The sequence below is a fragment of the Bufo bufo genome, chromosome 4 (assembly GCF_905171765.1).
Source record: "Bufo bufo chromosome 4, aBufBuf1.1, whole genome shotgun sequence".
Taxonomy (NCBI): domain Eukaryota; kingdom Metazoa; phylum Chordata; class Amphibia; order Anura; family Bufonidae; genus Bufo; species Bufo bufo.
In genome coordinates this window covers 285,045,750-285,067,197 of record NC_053392.1, presented here as the reverse complement: position 1 = coordinate 285,067,197, position 21,448 = coordinate 285,045,750, and the positions used below count along the sequence as shown (strand labels likewise).

At 40.9% G+C, this 21,448-nt stretch overlaps 1 protein-coding gene across 1 annotated transcript in view; it reads right to left on the bottom strand.

Annotated features, from left to right (window-relative positions):
• Positions 1-451: 451 nt before the first annotated feature.
• LOC120998124 (CD109 antigen-like) overlaps positions 452-21,448 on the bottom strand; it is a 125,522-nt gene continuing 104,525 nt past the window's right edge. Inside the window, exons 28-33 of the mRNA XM_040428652.1 lie at positions 14,818-14,982; positions 12,540-12,605; positions 10,239-10,375; positions 5,872-6,022; positions 3,466-3,568; positions 452-859 (exon numbers count right to left, since the gene is read on the bottom strand). Of these exons, the coding sequence (XP_040284586.1) occupies positions 669-859; positions 3,466-3,568; positions 5,872-6,022; positions 10,239-10,375; positions 12,540-12,605; positions 14,818-14,982 (813 nt within the window). The 3' untranslated portion in view covers positions 452-668. The remainder of the gene's footprint in view (positions 860-3,465; positions 3,569-5,871; positions 6,023-10,238; positions 10,376-12,539; positions 12,606-14,817; positions 14,983-21,448) is intronic.

The window sequence follows — 21,448 nt, the reverse complement described above, 5'->3', positions numbered from 1 at the left end:
TTGTGTGCGGTTAATGTCGGAATGGAAAAAAAGATAAAAATGCACAATTTTTTTGTCATCTTGTCCCTCAAAAAATATTACAAAACTATCAAAAAGTCATATGTACCCCAAAATGATACTAATAAAAACTACAGCTCGCCCTTCAAAAAAAGCTCTGCAGACTACAAAATAAAAAAACAGTTTTCAAATTTTAAAAGCTATTCTTTTTTTTAGAGTAGTAAAACATAATACAAACAGCAGCCCCCTGGACATGGCCAAATAAAGGGGCAACATTTTTTTTAAAACAGTTAATCAGTTCAATTAGGAGTGGCAGCAGTGGGGACATACCAACAAGGCAATAACAAATACATAGGCAGAACACAGGGATACCATGAAGGGGGTAAAATGAGGGTTACCCTGATAAATAATTTAAAACAATACTACACTCCATTTATTTGTAAAGTGTGTGGTTTTATTGTGTATCCATATAAAGATCATATAGATGCATAGAAATACGAAATTCTTTATTAAATGGATTACAAAACAAAGAATCATATTATCATATTAAAGAATTATATTAATTGATACATATATATTTTCATAAAAGGAAATGTAGAATAAATATATTAGCAGATATTCATCAAAATGTCAAGAGTTTAGTAGTTTCGATATGGCTATGTGATAATGTATTACACTAGGTAAGAAATAAGAATGACGCAGAGATACAGCATGTAGAATGTAGGTTTGGTAGAACTATTGGGCTTAGGTTTCACTGGCGGTGGCACGTTTGATTTACACTGATTGCAGTTGGATCCGCAGAAGTCACAATATGATATGTTTTTCATTGTCAGAGAATTATATGTCTGTGTTGCTGTGTTTCCTGATGTAAGAGAAAACAAAGTATTCAAATGAAATAAAAAAGTTATTAAAGTTGTTTTCCAGCAGAAAAACAAATTGGTAGCAGAGTTTTCAGTGCGGCTCAAAACACTATAATCATCGATTACAGGTTATAAGAACCTATAATCACTGACCCTCCACTACCGCCATTCCAACAGTTTTCTGGCATAAAAAAGGTCGCAAATTTTTGTAAAACTTTCAAACAAAAATCGGACTCCCCTCCACTTCCACTTTTTATTTTTTGTGAGGCATAGTGGAAGGGGCCATGTTTCATGCCATTAAACTGCTTCTAAATGATAACTGGATATTATTTTGTGGCATATGGACATTACAAGATGCAATATACAGTGGATATAAAAAGTCTATACACCCCTGTTAAAATGTCAGGTTGATGTAAAAAAATGAAACAAAGATAAATCATTTTAGAACTTTTTCCACCTTTAATGTGACCTATAAACTGTACAACTCAATTGAACAACAAACTAAAAAATTTTAGGTAGAAGGAAGAAAAAATAATAAAATAAAATAATATGGTTGCATAAGTGTGCACACCCTTAAACTAATACTTTGTTAAAGCACCTTTTGATTTTATTACAGCACTCAGTCTTTTTGAGGTATGAGTCTATCAACATGGCACATTTTGACTTGGCAAGATTTGCCCACTCTTTTTTGCAAAAACACTCCAAATCTCTCAGATTGCGAGGGCATCTCCTGTGCACAGCCCTCTTCAGATCACCCCACAGATTTTCAATCAGATTCAGGTCTGGGCTCTGGCTGGGCCATTCCAAAACTTTAATCTTCTTATGGTGAAGCCATTCCTTTGTTGATTTGGATGTATGCTTTGGGTCGTTGTCATGCTTAAAGATGAAGTTCCTCTTCATGTTGAGCTTTCTAGCAGAAGCCTGAAGGTTTTGTGCCAATATTGACTGGTATTTGGAACTGTTCATAATTCCCTCTAGCTTAACTAAAGCCCCAGTTCCAGCTGAAGAAAAACAGCCCCAAAGCATGATGCTGCCACCACCATGCTTCACTGTGGGTATGGTGTTCTTTTGGTGATGTGCAGTGTTGTTTTTGCACCAAACATATCTTTTGGAATTATGGTCAAAAAGTTCAACCTTGGTTTCATCAGACCATAACACCTCTTCCCACATATTTTTGAGAGACTTCAGATGTGTTTTTGCAAAATGTAGCCTGGCTTGGATGTTTTTGTTCGTAAGAAAAGGCTTTCGTCTTGCCACTCTACCCCATAGCCCAGACATATGAAGAATACAGGAGATTGTTGTCACATGTACCACACAGCCAGTACTTGCCAGATATTCCTGCAGCTCCTTTAATGTTGCTGTAGGCCTCTTGGTAGCCTCCCAGACCAGTTTTTTTCTCGTCTTTCCATCAATTTTAGAGGGACGTCCAGTTCTTGGTAATGTAACTGTTGTGCCATATTTTCTCCACTTGATGATGACTGTCTTCACTGTGTTCCATGGTATATCTAATGCCTTGGAAATTCTTTTGTACCCTTCTCCTGACTGATACCTTTTAACAATGAGATCCCTCTGATGGTTTGGAAGCTCTCTGTGGACCATGGCTTTTGCTGTGGGATGCGACTAAGAAAATTTCAGGAAAGACCAACTATAGCAGCTGAACTTTATTTGGGGTTAATCAGAGGCACTTTAAATTATGGCAGGTGTATGCTGACTCCTATTTGACATGATTTTGAATGTGATTGATTGAACACAGCTACATCCCCAGTTATAACCACATTATTATTTTATTTTATTTTTCTTCCCTCCACCTAAAAGATTTCAGTATGTTTTTCAATTGAGTGGTACAGTTTATAGGTCACATTAAAGGTGGAAAAAGTTCTGAAATGATTTATCTTTGTCTCATTTTTTTACAGCACAGAAACCTGACATTTTAACAGGGGTGTGTAGATTTTTTATATCTACTGTATATATTAAGAGGTTAGTTCCTCTTAATAAATTAGATACATCTTACTCCAATGGACTTCATACAAAACTAATGTATGACACAACAGTCTCTAGTAAATGTGCCCCAATGTCTATACTGTCACTATTTGAAGTTACAGACCCTGTGCATGGAGCTCCTAAGCTCAAGTGCCCCACATCAATGATTTCTGCCGAGGAACTGATAGTTCTGCCTGGTCAAACAAATATTGTATGGATCCAAATGATCATCATCAATGTCCACATTATAACTACCTCTGATAAAGACAATTGATATGCTACTGCTATTTTTATTTTTACAAAATAAGGGCTCACGCACATATCCATATTTTTCTTCATTGTGCTATTTACATTTTTTATGGATGGCACACTGTCCTATTCATTTCTATGGGGCATGCACACATCCATATTTTACCTTGTCTCACTTGTAGAAGTTATGTGGGCTAAAGCTGCATTACAAAACCACAAAATATGGTAAAACATACAGTATATACGGTTTTGACAAGCTGAAATTGACTGTACTTCCCTCAACTACAGCTATTTAGCTCATGAGAATGAACCATAACATCATATAATATCAAGTAACCACTGTATAAAAGTTAAAATAAAACTAAACATTTGTACTTACTGGGATTATAATATTCATATATAGTAACTACAGCATCTTGAGAACTTGAAACTCTTGAAAAACGGACCAGTGGTACAGATATACAAACCGTATCAGTGGAAACCTAAGAAAAATAATTGAAATATTAAAACAGCCTTTGCTTATAGTCTTCATATGATAAAATAATAAACCAAAGTGGGATAAATATATGGACTTAGAGTCCATATAATTAAAAATCCTCCGCATGTAAGTCTCTTGCCAATTTTGTATGCAGTACCTCCACATCACATTTCTGCAGCCTGCAAATTATTAGCACCTCAAAAATAAGATTAATGCTATGAATAATCGATGTATCACTGCCAGGACAATTTTCACACTTTGACAAACACAAATAAAAATGTAATTATAATAATAATTAAATCATATTATACCCCCTAAACCCATATACTCTATATTCAGAAAGTAGACATCTCACGCATTTTCAAAATGCCAACCTGCACTTTACAATGATGGGTGCCTTCAAGCAATTTTGCAGCAAAGTGCTACTGCTCAAGCAGTAACTCAGTGCACAAAGCCTAGTACAAATAAAAGTTTAAGATGTTCAGAGTTACATTTTACATGTACATATCATCACATATTCACCAGAATTCAACAGACTAAAAATATCCATGATCCAGACATGACTAAATCTTTGAATCACAGATTTAACAATTGTGTAATCAGAGGACACATATATTCCTTGATTAGTAGGGCGGGTGGTGACATGAAGAAATGTTTCTGGGTGACTGGAGACTATACAGGGGGAGAAAGGAGAGCAACAGGATGTGATCTTTCTTTCTGATGTCACTTGTAGTTTCAGGTCTCCCATTCCCCCTCCCTTACAGAGACAAAAAACTATTGAGTAAAGTTTTTCTTGCTGACTTAAAATGGACCTTAAATATTAAAGGGAACCTGTCGCCATGAAAATGCAAAATAATCTGGCAGCAGATTATTATTATATAGTAGGAGGAGCTGAGCAGATTGATGTATAGTTGCATGGGAAAATATTCAGTATAGCTTGTAATTTATTTATTTAAATTCCTGCTTATTTGGGGCTTTGAAATAAAAGAGGAGGTCCTATCAGTGGTTGACAGCTATCTCTGCATACACAGTCATACAGGACAAGCTATTAATCACTGATAGGACCGCCTCCTTGACTTCAAATTCAAAAATAAGCAGGAATGTAAATGAATAAATTACAAGTTATACTGAATATTTTCCCATACAACATTAATCTGCTCAGCTCCTCCTGCTCTACAACATGGTGCCTTCAGCTAAGACACCATGTTCAACATGACTGGTTCCCTTTGAGCATATGAAGTATAAGGTGTCACCTGAAAGGTAGGATTTTGAGATCTAATGTGGTACAGTGGCTTGGTCTGTGTAGCAGAATGGATACTCTGGCTACAGGTACCAAGATCTAAGCTTAAATTCTTGACGTATTACATATGTTCTTGGCAGTAAAAGGATTACATTTATTCTACCAACACAATGAGGGATATTTATCAACATCTATATGCCACAATTATGGTGATAAAAAGTCACACATTATGGCGCTCAGCATGTGTGTGCTGTAATTTGCAACTTTTTGAGCTTCTGGGGCGCTTCATGCCACTGCCTCATTTACTATATTGTTTGCCAGAAAGTGGTGGAAGTTATAGGTGTAGTCTTTGCCAGCCTTGTCGCTGGCGTAGACTTCAGTTTCTGGCGTAGGGCAGAGATGTGCCTGATTTGTTAAGAGGCTTCTGTTAGGATCTGCCAGTCTTGATATATATCTCCCCCATTGCCTCTGGTGCATATTTATGGTATTTTAGGCTTTTTTTTTACAGGCCAGTGTTTTATCCTTGCATTTTTCAGGCCTAATAAGAAAAACATTGTCAGTCTCAGAAGATTATCTTTTTTGTCTATGCTCCAAGGTCAGCACTTTCTACAATATCACTGAACCAAATTCAGGTGAACTATTTTTGAATACTTTGGTTAAGTGAAGCTTTACAAGACTTTTCTAAAGTGCTTCAGAATGATGACTAGAGTAATATAGAGAATTCCCAATTTGAGAAATGACAATGGTTTTATGTGATGGGAGTTTAGAATTCTACTAGTGTGATGGAGGGGGAATTATGCCTCATTCACACGTCAGTGTTCGGTCATTGATTTCCATCCGTCATTGTGAGCCAAAACCAGGAGCGGCTCTAATCACAGATCTAGTGCAGATCTTTCCCTTATACCTTATATCTGTGGAGGCTCCAATCCTGGTTTTGGCTCACAATCACTAATAAAAATCACTGACCGAACACTGATGTGTGAATAAGGCTTAAGATTGTAAATTCTTTTTACCAGTAAAATAAAAACAATTTGCTAACAAACAACAATTAATATTTGAAAACTCACCGAATCCAAGTACAAGTAAACTTTATCATCTTGTGGTTCCACCAATTTGAGAATATCAGTTGTGGGAATACCTGTAGGGCTTAACTTGAAGCCACTGAGGAATCCCACATCTAGAATTACCATACCGCTCCTATTGTATGTCCCTTGGTAGCTGAAACAAATAAAACATAATGATTTTATAGACCTTTTCTGTATAGCTTACAATTAAGAAAATAGGGCGACATTTATTATATGTGTTACGTCAGTTTTTGGGCATTAAATTGTTGCATGTTTGTTGTGTAGACATTTTAATGTTTCATTTATCTTTTGTGACTTATTACTAAATCGCAAAAAATGCACAACTGCACAACAGCCAAACCCCTAGGCTTACATTTACTGATATAGACATAAACCTCATTGCACGTGAGCAAAATGTATTATTACTGTGTGCCATTTTCATAAATTAGGTGCAACTCTAATCTAAATTATAAATCATAAATTAGGTGCAACTCTAATCTAAAAACTGACCTTTGATAAAAAAAAAAACCATAGGCTATATTAGCAAAAGATATAAGAAAAGAAGATACATTATTCATAATACTACTACTATTGTTATTTCTTCTAGGGATAAGCGGACCCATAGGTGTTCGGGGTCGCTGGGTTCAGCCGAACTTCGGGTCAAAGTTCGGGACCCGAACTTGAGCTGAACCCCATTAAAGTCAATGGAGACCCGAACTTTGGTGCACTAAAATAGCTGTAAAATAGTCATAGTAAGGGCTAGAGGGCTGCAAAAGGAAGCAAAATGGGGGTAAGAGCAGGACAATTGTCCTGCAAACAAATGTGGATAGGGAAATGACTTAAAATAACATAGAATAACATAGAATAGAAAAAAAAATATAATAATAATAATAATCTTGAACTAGGAGGCAGAGGTCAAAGTGAAGTAGGAGGTTGAGGAGGCGGTGGATGTGGCGGTGTAGGTGGAGGTAGCCAACACAGTTTTTTATTTTATTTTATGAATTTGTCATTCACTGAACTAACAGACGGATTAACTATATTCATTTCCCTGTCATGTATGCAATGCAGGTGTACCTCACATCAAAAATAGGTATATGTCACCCACCGATCTAACAGACGGATTAACTATATTAATTTCCCTGTCATGGGTGCAGTGCAGGTGCACCTCACATCAAAAATGGGTATATGTCACTTACCGATCTAACAGACGGATTAACTATATTAATTTCCCTGTCACGGATGCAGTGCAGGTATACCTCACACCAAAAACGGGTATATGTCAGCCTCCGATCTAACAGACGGATTAACTATATTAATTTCCCTGTCACAGATGCAGTGCAGGTATACCTCACACCAAAAACGGGTATATGTCACCCTCCGATCTAACAGACGGATTAACTATATTAATTTCCCTGTCATGGATGCAGCGCAGGTGTACCTCACACCAAAAATGGGTATTTGTCACCCACCGATCTAACAGACGGATTAACTATATTAATTTCCCTGTCACGGATGCAGTGCAGGTGTACCTCACACCAAAAATGGGTATATGTCACCCACCGATCTAGCAGACAGATTAATTATTATATTTCTGTGTCAGGAGTACAAAGATGGTGCATTGCTCCCACAAAATAATCACTATAGGTCACCCACAGTATTAACAGCCAGATTAATTATTATATTTCTGTGTCAGGGGTACAAAGATGGTACATTGCACCCACAAAAAATCACTATAGGTCACCCACAAAACAAATAGCCAGATTGCTAACTCTCTCCCTCAGTTCAGCTGCCTGCTTCCTGTCCCTGCACTACTCAGAGCTGATGGACGATGCTACACGTGATCCAGCTTGTATAGAGGCTGGGTCACATGATGCACCGACCAATCACAGCCATTACTAGGCATGGATGTGATGGCTTCTAAGTACCCACTGCTTAAAAGCTTGTTGATTGGCGTCCCTGCAGCCTTTCAACAAGCTTTATTAAAGGCCCGAACACTAAACTCGAACCCGAACTTTTGCGGCAAAGTTCAGGTTCAGGTCCGGGTCCCTGAACTTGCAAAGTTCGGTACGGACCCGAACTTTGCAGTTCGGGTTCGCTGAACACTGAATATTTCTATTGTTATAATTTATTAGTAGTACTAGTAGCAACAGTAATGACAGTATTTATTCATATTATTGCTAATAATTATGATAGTAATAATAAGGGTTATGTCTTTTGTATAAGTAAAGTTTTAGTTCTCTGAATATAATCCTCAATGTAATATTACAGTGATCCATCAGGATACAATGGTCTCAGGATACAATATTTTCAACATACAATGGTCTTTTCTGTAGATTTTCAACATACAATGTCTCAGACTCAGATCCTACCAATTAAGGCCACTTCTCTGGTAAAATAGCTGTATTATTGCTAGTTAGCAGCTATTCCTGAATGTTATATTTTTCTTAAATCTTCATTTTCTCTTATCTTGGATGACATTTTGGGGCTTTGGAACCAATTACTCAACTTACAATGGTTTCAACATACAATGGCTGTCCTGGAACCAATTAATATTGTAACTTCAGGTACCACTGCATTTGCATTCTGATATACAGTTGCAAGAAAAAGTATGTGAACCCTTTGGAATGATATGGATTTCTGCACAAATTGGTCATAAAATGTGATCTGATCTTCATCTAAGTCACAACAATAGACAATCACAGTCTGCTTAAACTAATAACACACAAATAATTAACTGTTACCATGTTTTTATTGAACACACCATGTAAACATTCAAAGTGCAGGTGGTAAAAGTATGTGAATCCTTGGATTTAATAACTGGTTGAACCTCCTTTGGCAGCAATAACTTCAACCAAACGTTTCCTGTAGTTGCAGATCAGACATGCACAACGGTCAGGAGTAATTCTTGACCATTCCTCTTTACAGAAGTGTTTCAGTTCAGCAATATTCTTGGGATGTCTGGTGTGAATTGCTTTCTTGAGGTCATGCCACAGCATCTCAATCGGGTTGAGGTCAGGACTCTGACTGGGCCACTCCAGAAGGCGTATTTTCTTCTGTTTAAGCCATTCTGTTGTTGATCTACTTCTATGCTTTGGGTCGTTGTCCTGTTGCAACACCCATCTTCTGTTGAGCTTCAGCTGGTGGACAGATGGCCTTGAGTTCTCCTGCAAAATGTCTTGATAAACTTGAGAATTCATTTTTCTTTCGATGATAGCAATCCGTCCAGGCCCTGACGCAGCAAAGCAGCCTCAAACCATGATGCTCCCACCACCATACTTCACAGTTGGGATGAGGTTTTGATGTTGGTGTGCTGTGCCTCTTTTTCTCCACACATAGTGTTGTGTGTTTCTTCCAAAAAACTCAACTTTGGTTACATCTGTCCACAGAATATTTTGCCAGTACTGCTGTGGAACATACAGGTGCTCTTGTGAAAACTGTAAATGTGCAGGAATGTTTTTTTTGGACAGCAGTGGCTTCCTCTATGGTATTCTACCATGAAATCCATTCTTGTTTAGTGTTTTACGTATCGTAGATTCGTTAACAGGGATGTTAGCATATGCCAGAGACTTTTGTAAGTCTTTAGCTGACACTTTAGGATTCTTCTTCACCTCATTGAGCAGTCTGTGCTGTGCTCTTGAAGTCATCTTTAAAGGACAGCCACTCCTAGGGAGAGTAGCAGCAGTGCTGAACTTTCTCCATTTATAGACAATTTGTCTTACCGTGGACTGATGAACAGCAAGGCTTTTGGAGATACTTTTATAACCCTTTTCAGCTTTATGCAAGTCAACAATTCTTAATCGTAGGTCTTCTGAGAGCTCTTTTGTCCGAGGCATCATTCACATCAGGAAATGCTTCTTGTGAAAAGCAAACCAAGAACTGGTGTGTGTTTTTTATAGGGCAGGGCAGCTGTAACCAACACCTCCAATCTCATCTCATTGATTAGACTCCAGTTGGCTGACACCTCACTCCAATTAACTCTTGGAGATGTCATTAGTCTAGGGGTTCACATACTTTTTCCACCTGCACTGTGAATATTTACATGGTGTGTTCAATAAAAACATGGTAACATTTAATTCTTTGTGTGTTATTAGTTTAAGCAGACTGTGATTGTCTATTGTTGTGACTTAGATGAAGATCAGATCACAATTTATGACCAATTTGTGCAGAAATCCATATAATTCCAAAGGGTTCACATACTTTTTCTTGCAACTGTATATATATATATATATATATATATATATATATATATATATATATATATATATACAGAATTTACAAATATGGTCACAGAGCTAATATTCTTACAGAATTAGTGCTTGATAAAATGTAGATTGGATAACTTGTGGTACTCCTGGACAGTGAGGTCTTACCGGGTACATACGTCCACAGAAAGTTTTTGAATGTTACTTTTGTCTTCCGTCACTGTCACATCTAACTGGAAAGCTTGTTGTGCAGGGGAGTTTCTCTTGGCTCTTGTAGATGTCTTCCTATTATATGCTAAATTAAGCTGAGGAAAAAGTTAATAAAAATGTCCTTTATTTGAACTCAGCAGAGGTATAACATGGGTTTATTATTTCATATAGTATATGGACTTATTTATGTCTTTTGAATATTTTTAAAAAGCTTAACTATTACAAAAAATTCTCAAATGTATGTAAAATAGATGACAACTAAAACAAATAAAAAAATATCAGGAAAGTACATACGTCTCTGAAAATTATTCTCTCTGCCCATTATCAATGAGTGAGACAGGCCATATTCATTTCTGTCTAAAAGAAAACCCGTCCATAGCAACCAATCACAACACAGCTTTCATTACTTCTAGTGCTCTTGAAAAATGAAAGCTGAGCTGGGATAGGTTGCTATGAGCAAGACAATTTAATATGTCTGCCTCGTGCTACTTTCTAGATGCCCAGTGACTGTATTTAATCCAATTCCTTGTTTTGAACTTAGTGAATACACCAGAACATTCACCACCATTACAAACTATAAGTCTATTGGGGTCATTTATCAAACTAGTGTAAAGTAGAACTGGCTTAGTTGCCCATAGCAACCAATCAGATTCCACCTTTCATTTTCCAAAGGAGCTGTCAAAAATGACAGGATGAATGTGATTGGTTGCTATGGACAGCTACGCCTGTATTTTCTTTAACAAGCTTATGGGTACAGGCATACGAGACAAATACACTGTAAATTTCCCACAGCGGAATTGTGCACAGAAATTCACAGCGATTTTGACAAATCTTATCCATAGTCTACCGATGTTTCAGCAAGACAAGCCCCACGTAACATGTGGTATGTATTTTAAATCAGCAGCATGTCAACTTATGTTATAAATTTCCAGAAAGGGAAATGCAGAATGCAAATGCAGAAAGGGCAATCTGCAGCATTCCTGCACGGATTTCCACAACACATTTCACACCATTGTTGCATATTTTGCTGCTGCAGAATTATGGTAGATCCGCCATGCGTGGCTGTACCATAGTATTGACAAGTGTTCTTTAAACTAGATGTAAGTGGGGGAGAAAGTAACTAGTCTCTCCTCATACTTGAATTTCACTAGATATCAAGATAACTTAGTTACAGTCAAGAGAATTTAGTGCCTGAAAGGAAAGGTAATGTGGGGTTTTTAGTAAGCAACCGTAGCGGTATTATTTATACTTTTTTTTTAATTTAATTTTACAGACCATGAATGTTTTTTCTTCAACTATCTGACTAAAATTTCTCAAATGCTTTCTTTAATATTTAAAGGGTTATGCCATGATTGATGTAGCAAATGAAAATCAGACCTCATATAATACATAATCTCTTTCTAACAAAGCTACAGCCAGCCCTGTACCTCACACGGATCCAGATATCTCTAGATTCATTTCAAGCTGGCAGCTCAGGGGTGTCTACTTTCTGCTACATCTCTTTCCCTATTACACACAGCTCAGGGGGTGTCCTTTCCCAGGGGGCATGTCCTCTCATAAGGGGGGGTGTCCTTTCTGCTACAGCTCTCTTGTTGTTTCTGTCACAGCTTCTAACAGTACATATGGCTTGTGGCAGTTAAAGGATGGAACTGAGCATGTGTGACCACCTCAGTAGGTGGACGTGCACATTACTATACAGATTAAACACAGAGGGACGCCATGATAATGAAGTAAAGAGAATATCTCACAACTGGAGCATTTCTGGAACAGAAAGTAAATGATAAAAGTAACCAGTTTTTCATGCTGAATTATATTAAAATAAAAGTTAATGGCAGCACAATCCTTTTGAAATTAAAATGCAGCTGGCTATAATGTAATTTGCTAAAATCAAGTGTAACATAGTGCAAAGTATTTCCTTCTCCATTAAAATCCTATATATAATCGGAAATAGATGGCATGACCTGAATTCAGTATTTCCCAATTACCATTTTGCACTGTTATATAAACTATGGATAGGATTTGCCATCACTTTACGACTGGTGGAGATCCAACCTCTAGATCCCCCATTGGTCCTGAAAATGAAGCGCTGAGGCCCCTTCACTGTTTTTGCCTGCACATCACTTCTCCTGACCACAGGGAAATACAGTCGGCCCCCTTTACTTGAATGGAGCTGCGCTGCAGTTACCATGCAAGTACAGTAGTTAGAAACCGTATTAAAAACAAAAAATAGTCCAACTGTTCATAATATTGATTACATACCTGAAAAATAGCTAATCCTCTTCCTACTGCAGTAACGTTAATTAAAAGGGGTTGAGGAACTTCAATCTATTTTTTAAAGAAATGTTATTGTTAACAAAAAATTTAATAAAATTTTCAATTTAATATTCTAGACAAATCAATTTTTAGGGCTCTGCTTACACTAATATCAATGGGGTTCATTGGCGGTTTCATCTGGATTTTTTGTACTTTTGATGATGAGAGATGTAGTCTTAAGCTGTTAAAAATTAGTTCAGTGGGGTCCATCCAGATTCAATTTGAAAATGAACAAAACATAGCTGTCATAGCTCCATAGCTCATAGCTTTCATAATAAATTGAATTCCTTGTCGAAGTTCGGCGAAGCAGCCAAACTTCGAACATTTTCAGGATGAGCGAAGTTGAAAAATTTGATTCAGTTGCGTCACCGAACTCCGACAATAAATTTGATTTGTTATCGCTTTCCAATGTATGGAGTGGACATTACTGCATGTGCCCAGCGTGATTACATGGTGAGGTCATCACGCTCGCCGCAGGTCCTTTGGTGGGTTTTCTTCATTCAAGACGGGAGCGGATGGCATCTCCGCAAGCAAGTGGATGAGGTAAGTATAATTTGTTCTCAGCCACCATTTTAGGAAAAATTGATTCGTTACTATGAAGCACAAGGAAATTCAGCTTCGTGGCGAATAGAATTTTTCCTGAAATTCGGATCGAAGTCCACTTCGATTCGCTCAACACTAGTCATCACACTATTGTGATGAGAGATCTAAGGCACATACAAACTTAAACTTGTAATTATAGAGCAATATAAGAATAAGGTACCAAACACATGGCAGAACCACATCCACAAAGACTCTATGGCTACTTTCTATGGAAAAGATTCTGTGCCCTGCCATATGACACCATAATAAAGAGATATATTCCCCTAGAAGCAATGCAATGCAAGTCATATGGAGATACAGTAGGATCTCATAGAATTTTAAAGGGTTTCTACCACCTCGTTTGGACATATTTAGCTGTCAGACACTAGCGATCCGCTAGTGTCTGCTCTACCAAACAATGCTATTATAATAGCTTTTTGCGCAGCCGTTTACATAAAAAACTAACTTTTATCTATATGCTAATGAGCCTCTAGGTGCTATGGAGGCGTCTTTTCAGCACCTAGAGGCTCGGTCTACCTTCACAAAATGTCTGTTAATGTCTGACCGCTTTCTGCACAGACATCTCCACTGCGCCTGTTCCTCGGAGTACTATGACATCATCGGCGCAGGCGCAGTGGAGATGTCTGTGCAGAAAGCGGTCAGACATTCACTGCGCCTGCGCCGAAGACAGACGCGCACGGCGCATGCGCGAGAATTCGTCCGCTGACTCAGAGGGAGGATCGCATTCCAGAGGAGATGGGCGGGCTGGAGGGACGTGCTGGGCGGCATTTTGTGAAGGTAGACCGAGCCTCTAGGTGCTGAAAAGACGCCCGCATAGCACCTAGAGGCTCATTAGCATATCGATAAAAGTTAGTTTTTTATGGAAACGGCTGCACAAAAAGCTATTATAATAGCATTGTTTGGTAGAGCAGACACTAGCGGATCGCTAGTGTCTAACAGCTAAATATGTCCAAACGAGGTGGTAGAAACCCTTTAAGTAACATATTACAGCTCCTTTTATAGAGCCTTTAAAGAGCACATGTCAGCAGCATCAACCCTATTAAACCAGGCATACTGCCTGGTAGAGATGACTCTGATAATTAAAAAATATACCTGTCCTGTGAAAATCAGTTGCAACAGTTTTGAGAAAAAGACTTATTCTTTATGCTCAAGAATGTTGCAACTGATTTTCACAAGACAGGTATATCTTTTTAATCACCAGGATCAACCCTACTAGGCATTACTAGGGTTGATCCTTCTGATTTTATACATACTTGGGGGAGGGGGTAATTTATAACCTTCTGCACTCCAGAATTCCGGCTTCAAAGTCACAAAATAGGACTTTTAGGAGTTACTTCCGCAAAAAATTGTGACTTTTTTGCAGCACGTTTATATCACTCAATCCAGTTTTGAAAAGTGGGTGGAAAAGTGGGCATGATTAGCTATTACTGTAGATTTATCACTGGCAGTTTTTAAAAAGTTGCAAAAAAAATTCCCAAACTCTCTCCAGTAAGGGGGTGGCATAGAAAAACTGGAGTAGCATTTCTTTACAAACAGATATGTGCCAAAAACAATGTTTAATACATTTGGCACAAAGTACACCAACACAATATCACCCTAATGATAATTTCCCCCCATTTACCTGCTGTCTTTGTAGCACTAATAGATTATTGCTGCTGTCGATCTGAAATGTTTTTGGTACAAATGATCCTGATCCAGTCACTCTCAGTGTAAGAGATGTTGCACCTTCCTTAAAGTTCACCACTGGCACGAACAGCGACAAAGCCTGCAGCGCCATCACTGTATCCTTTGTAAGATAGAAAATATATAGTCAGCGAATGTGAATATACAGCAATACAAAATGTATAATTCATGTATTATATAAAAGAAGAGCAGTTTAGGCTGTGCCTACGGAAATTCCGTAATACAGTCATGGTTTTCAGCTAGGCTTGAGTGAATCAACCTTCGGATTTTAGATCCAAAGTCGATTTGTTCAAATACCTCAATTTTAATGCTGTTTCCATACAGCATTAAAATGTATTGGCTTTGTGTAGCCAAAGTTCGTTTCGCCCGATGTTGCGCAAAACTTTGGTGCATTACTACTGTATTTATGTCTGCATATTTAAAAACAATTTAAAATAATAATCCTAAGTGGGCTTTGGTACCGAGGTACCAGCCAGTTTCAAAGCCCACTTCGGATTTCTGGTATAATAAACAAGAGATGTTGCGGCCGGCACTGCCACATGTGTCTATGTGATCACTACAATAATCATTTGCACTGGCATTCAAGAAACTTCACGGTTGTGCTCTGTCGGTGATATAGTCCTTATAGTAATTTGTACTAAGTGAAAAGAAAGCACCGCGGCACTCACCACTAATCTCAAATTGCAGTTGCAGTTTATTCCATTGTTGCACAAAAGTAGTGGACGCGGACGATACACAGGTGCCGATTCATGCACCTGTGTATCGGCCGCATCCACTACTTTTGTGCAACAATGGAATAAACTGCAACTGCAATTTGAGATTAGTGGTGAGTGCCGCGGTGCTTTCTTTTCACTCAGTACAAATCACTTCGGATTTCTATCTTAAATTGTTTATAAATACGCAGATATGAATACAATAGTAATGCACCGAAGTGTTCTGCGACATCAGGTGAGACGAACTTTGGCTCCACGAAGCCAATACATTTTAATGCTGTACGGAAACAGCATTAAAATTGAAGTATTTGAATGAATCGACTTCGAATCTATGCCTAGTTTCAGCCCTAACTTGGAGTAGTTATTATGACTTTCCCAGTATAGGCCTGTTGCCTTTAAAGGGGTTTGTCTGTGAAGGTTCTCATTTATCCAGGTCATGGTATATCTGTAAAGAATAAATCAAGGCAACTGGACGTACTGTAGATTTCTTGAAAACGTTTCACTCGTTCTTCCAACGAGCTTTCTCAATTCTGAGGATTGAGAAAGCTTGTTCGAAGAACGAGTGAAAAGTTTTCATGAAATCTACAGTACGTCCAGTTGCCTTGATTTATTCTTTACAGATATTTAAAGGGGTTTGTCTGTTTCCTATATTGATGTCCTCAGGATAGGTCATCAATATCAGATCAGCGGTGTCTGACTCCCTCGCTGATCAGCTGTTTGAAGAGAACGCAGCACTGGAGCAAGTGCGGCATTCTCTTCACTGTTTACCTGCTTTCTGTCGTAACGGCAGCGGTGAGCAGGTATGATCTTCGCTGTCTCATTCACTTTAATGGGAAGGAGCAGACAGAGTGTAACTGCTCTTTACCACTGAAGTGAATGGGGACGGAGGAGCTGCTATTACACCTTCTTACCACTGCGATGTTGACGGCAAACTGGTAAACAGTGAAGAGAATGCGGCTCTCAGATAAGCTCTGCAGAATATGTTGGCTCTATATAAAGATTATTATTGGAAATATCTTAAAGTTGTTGTTCTCTTGGGTAGACCCGCCGTCATGGCTGTCCTTGTGGAGGGAATTATACTTACCTGATCCAGCCACAAGTCTCCAGTTCCTTCACTTCCCCTGCACTGCATCCGGTTTGGTGTGGGTCACGTGGCTGTAGCAGCCATTCACTGGCTGCCGTGTGATCTGTCCCCCATGGGTCCTGTCACTGGGTCATGGGAGTGAAGGGGCTGGAATCTAGTGGCGGGGATCAGGCAAGTATGATTCCATCCACAGGTCCAGCCACACTGGGGGGAGGGTGCCCGAAAGGCCCCCAGGGATTAGTTGATCGAGCACCAAAGTGCTCGGGTGCTCGAGTAGAACACCTCGGGATGCCGGAGCACAATGGAAGTCAATGGGAGAACCCGAGCATTAAACCAGGCACCTCCTGGGGAGGGTGTCTGGTAAGGTCAGAAATTGATGGAAACACCAATGAAATGGTTCGGGAACAGTATGGGGAGGATGTCTGGATGCATCTTGGACTCCCAGGTCACTGCTGGGAGCGATGTTGTCCGAGTAGTACGCCAATTTTACAGACTGACAATAATACGCACAAAACCGAAGATAAAATAGATTTTAGAGGAAAAATTTAAGTTATTTACTTGTATATGAAGTTCAAGTGCTGCCAAAAATTACAAGGAAGAGGCACTCCGATACAACCTGTATATCACATAAAGAAGGGCCTCATTCACATTGTGGTACAATTGTTCAGGTAGTGGGACTCCTACACTTATAAAGCCTATGCACTAAGTGAAAGGGCTGCCAAAAATTACAAGGAACCGGCACTCCAATACACCCTTTATTACACATAAAGGAGGGCATCATATACACCCTTGAAAAATTATGATTGATGGCCTGCTGGTGACCCTCAAAAACATTAGGAGCAAGGGCCTGCTGGTGACCCTCTAAAACATTAGGGGCGAGGGCCTGCTGCTGATCCTACCATCTAAAACATTAGGGGTGAGGGTCTGCTGCTGAGCTGACCATCTAAAACATTAGGGGTGAGGGTTTGCTGCTGAGCTGACCATATAAAACATTAGGGGTGAGGGTCGGCTGCTCAGCTGACTCTCTAAAACATTATAGGCGAGGGCCTGATGCTGATCTGACCATCTAAAACATTATGGGTGAGTGCCTGATGCCGAGCGGACCATCTAAAACAGGCATCCTCAAACTGCGGCCCTCCAGCTGTTGCAAAACTACAACTCCCAGCATGCCCGAACAGCCTACAGCAGGGCATTGTGTGAGTTGTAGTTTTACAACAGATGGAGGGCCGCAGTTTGAGGATGCCTGATCTAAAACATTATGGGCGAGAGCCTACTGCTGAGCTGACCATCTAAAACATTATGGGCAAGGGCCTGCTGCCGAGCTGACCATCTAAAACATTAGGAGTGAGGGTCTGCTGCTGAGCTGACTCTCTAAAACATTAGGGGAGAGTGTCTGCTGCTGATCTGACCATCTAAAACATTATGGGCGAGGGCCTGCTGCTGAGCTGACCATCTAAAACATTAGGGGCGAGTGCCTGCGAGCATCGAAAAAATTATGGTTGAGGGCCTGCTGCTGAGCTTACTTTCGAAAAAATTATGGTTGATGGTCTGCTGGTGAGCTGACTCTCTAAAACATTAGGGGCGAGTGCCTGCTGCTGATCTGACCATGGAAAAAATTATGGGCGAAGGCCTGCTGCTGAGTTGACCATCAAAAAAATTATGGTTGAGGGCCTGCTGCTGAGCTGACCCTCTAAAACATTAGGAGCGAGGGCAGCCCAATAAGCATGTTGATATGATGGAGGTGGAGGAGGAGGACTGAACCATATACCCTTTTTTGTGGTGGAAGGGGTGCATGGGAATACAGTGTATTCAATACACCATAAAAGCCACATTTAAAGTGCCTTTATGTTTAGCCGCTTTCCTCTGGTGGAGTAGAGAAGTCAGAGGCAATCCAGGCCTTGTTCATTTTGATAAGAGTGAACCGGTCCGCATTTTCAGTTGACAGACGAATGCGCTTATCAGTTATTATGCTCCCAGCAGCACTAAATACCCGCTCTGACAAAATGTTGGCGGCAGGGCAGGCCAGCACCTCCAAGTTCGTGCCACGTGCCCAGCTTGGACACCCAATAGTTGTAAGGCATAGAGGGATCATTGAGGAAGCAGACACGGTCTGCTACGTTCTCCTTCACCATCTTCCAAAATATTTTCCTCCTTGTGACAGTAGGCCGCGCATCAGGGTGAGGGTGCTGGCGGGGTGTCATGAAACTGTCCCAGGCCTTGGAGACTGTTGCACTGCCTCTGTTGGAACTGTTGTGTGTTCCCCTTGTCTCCCCTCCTCGGATGCCCAAGGAACTACTTACTCTGCCGCCAGCGTTGTCAGCAAGACCTTCTGGTATTGCACCATTTTGCTAGTCATCTCGACCACAGGAATGAGAGATGAGAAGTTCTCTTTGTAGCGGGGGTCGAGAAGGGTAAACAACCAGTAATCGGTGTTGGCCATAATGCGTACAACGCGACGGTCACGGGAAAGGCAGCATAACATAAAGTCAGCCATGTGTGCCAGAGTCCCAACAGACAAGACTTCGCTGTCCTCATCAGGAGGATGACTCTCAATCTCCTCATCCTCTTCCTCCTCTTCTGCCCATCCACGTTGAACAGATGGAATAAACCTGCTATGGGTACTACCCACTGTAGCAGAGGCAAGCGTCTCCTGCTCCTCCTCATCATCATCATCATCCAATTAGCGCTGAGAAGACTAAATGAGGGTGGTCTGACTATCACCCTGTGCACTGTCTTCCCCCATTTCCACCTCTTCCACATGCAAAGCGTCCGCCTTCATTGTGAGCAGCGAGCATTTCAGTAAACATAGAAGTGGGATGGTTACGCTGATAATAGCGGCATCGCCGCTCACCATGTTGATTGTGTTGATTCCTCAAAGTTGCATAAAACCTCACAGAAGTCAGACATTCATGCTTACTCGTCGCTTGTGAAGAGCGGAAGCTGACTGGAAAGGCGACGACCATGTTGCAGCTGGTATTCCACTACTGCCCTCTGCTGCTCACAAAGCCTGGCCAACATGTGGTACATGGAGTTCCAGCGCGTGCTCACGTCGCACAACAGTAGATGAGCTGGCAATTGCAAGCGCTGCTGCAGCGCTGCCAGACCGGTGGTAGCTGTAGATGACTTTCGGAAATGGGCACACACGTTGCACATCTTCACCAGTAGCTCAGGCAAATTGGGGTAGGTTTTGAGAAACCGATGAACCACTAAGTTTAACATGTGGGCTAGGCATGGTATGTGTGTGAGCTTGCTGAGCTTCAAAGCCACCACCAAGTTACAGCCATTATCAGACACAACTATGTCTGGTTGTAGGTTGAGTGGCGAGAGCCACAGCTCAATCTGGTCCCTTATACCCTGCCATAGCTCTGCAGCGGTGTGCTGTTTGTCACCTAAGCAAATACGTTTCAGCACAGCCTGTTGCCGCTTCCCAACTGCAGTGCTACACTGCTTTCAGCTACTGACTGATGGCTGCAAGATGACAATTCAGAGGTGGAAGTGGAGGAGGAGGTGGAGGAGGAGAAGGGGGGTTGCAGCCACTAATGTAGGTGGTGGCGGAAATCCTGATGGAAGTAGGGCCCACAATCCTTGGCGTCGGTAGCACCTGTGCCATCCCAGGGTACGACTCGCTCCCGGCCTACACAACGTTCACCCAGTGTGCCATCAGGGAAATGTAGCGTCCCTGGCCACAAACACTTGTCCATGTGTCAGTTGTTAAGTGGACCTTCCCAATAGCTGCGTTGGTCAGGGCACGGATGATGTTACAGGACACATACTGGTGTAAGCTGGAGACAGCACACCGGTCAAAATAGTGGCGGCTGGGGACTGAGTAACGAGGGACGGCCGCCGCCATCAGGCTGCGGAAAGCCTCAGTGTCCAGAAGCCTAAATGGCAACATTTCCAGGGCCAGCAATTTGGAAAGGTGTGAATTTAGTGCTATGGCCTGTGGGTGGGTGGCTAGGTATTTGCGCTTTTGTTCAAAGGCCTGGGGTATGGACATCTGTACACTGCGCTTGGACACAGAAGTGGATGTGCTAGCTGATGGTGTTTGCGAAAGTCCAAGTACAGTGCGGGAGGCATCCAGGCCTGCATCTTGGACAGGGGATTGGCCAGCATGTAACACAGGGTAAGAGGGCAGTGGTGTGATCCACAGACACTGAGTGTGGACCCAGGCGTTCGGCCCACCTATTAGGGTGCTTTGATGCCATGTGGCGGATCATTCTGGTGGTGGTAAGGTTGCTAGTGTTCACGCCCCTGCTCATTTTGGTACGGCACAGGTTGCAAATGACAATTCTTTTATCGTCCGCACTTTCATCAAAAAAGTACCAGATTGCAGAATACCTACCCCTTGGCTAGGGAGATTGCTGCAAAGGGGTGCTCCGGGGGAACAGTTGCGGGCCTGTTTGGTGTGGCCTGTCTTCTCCTTTTTGCCACCCCACTGCCTCTTCCAGCCTGTTGCGGTGCTGTCCTCGCTCGGCTTGCCACCTTCCCAGGTTGGGTCAGTGATTTCATCGTCCACCACCTCCTCTTCCACTGCCTCACTCTGGTCATCCTCCTGACTTGTTGACCTAACAACAACCTCACTTATTGACAACTGTGTCTCATCCTCATCATCAACCTCTTGAGACACTAATTGCCGTTGACTTATTGGCAACTGTGTTTCATCATCATCATCCACCTCGTGAAACACTAATTGCCGTTCCCCAACGTTATCTTCTTGTAACTGTGGATGCTCAAGAGTTTGGGAATCAGGGCACAAGATCTCCTCATGTCGC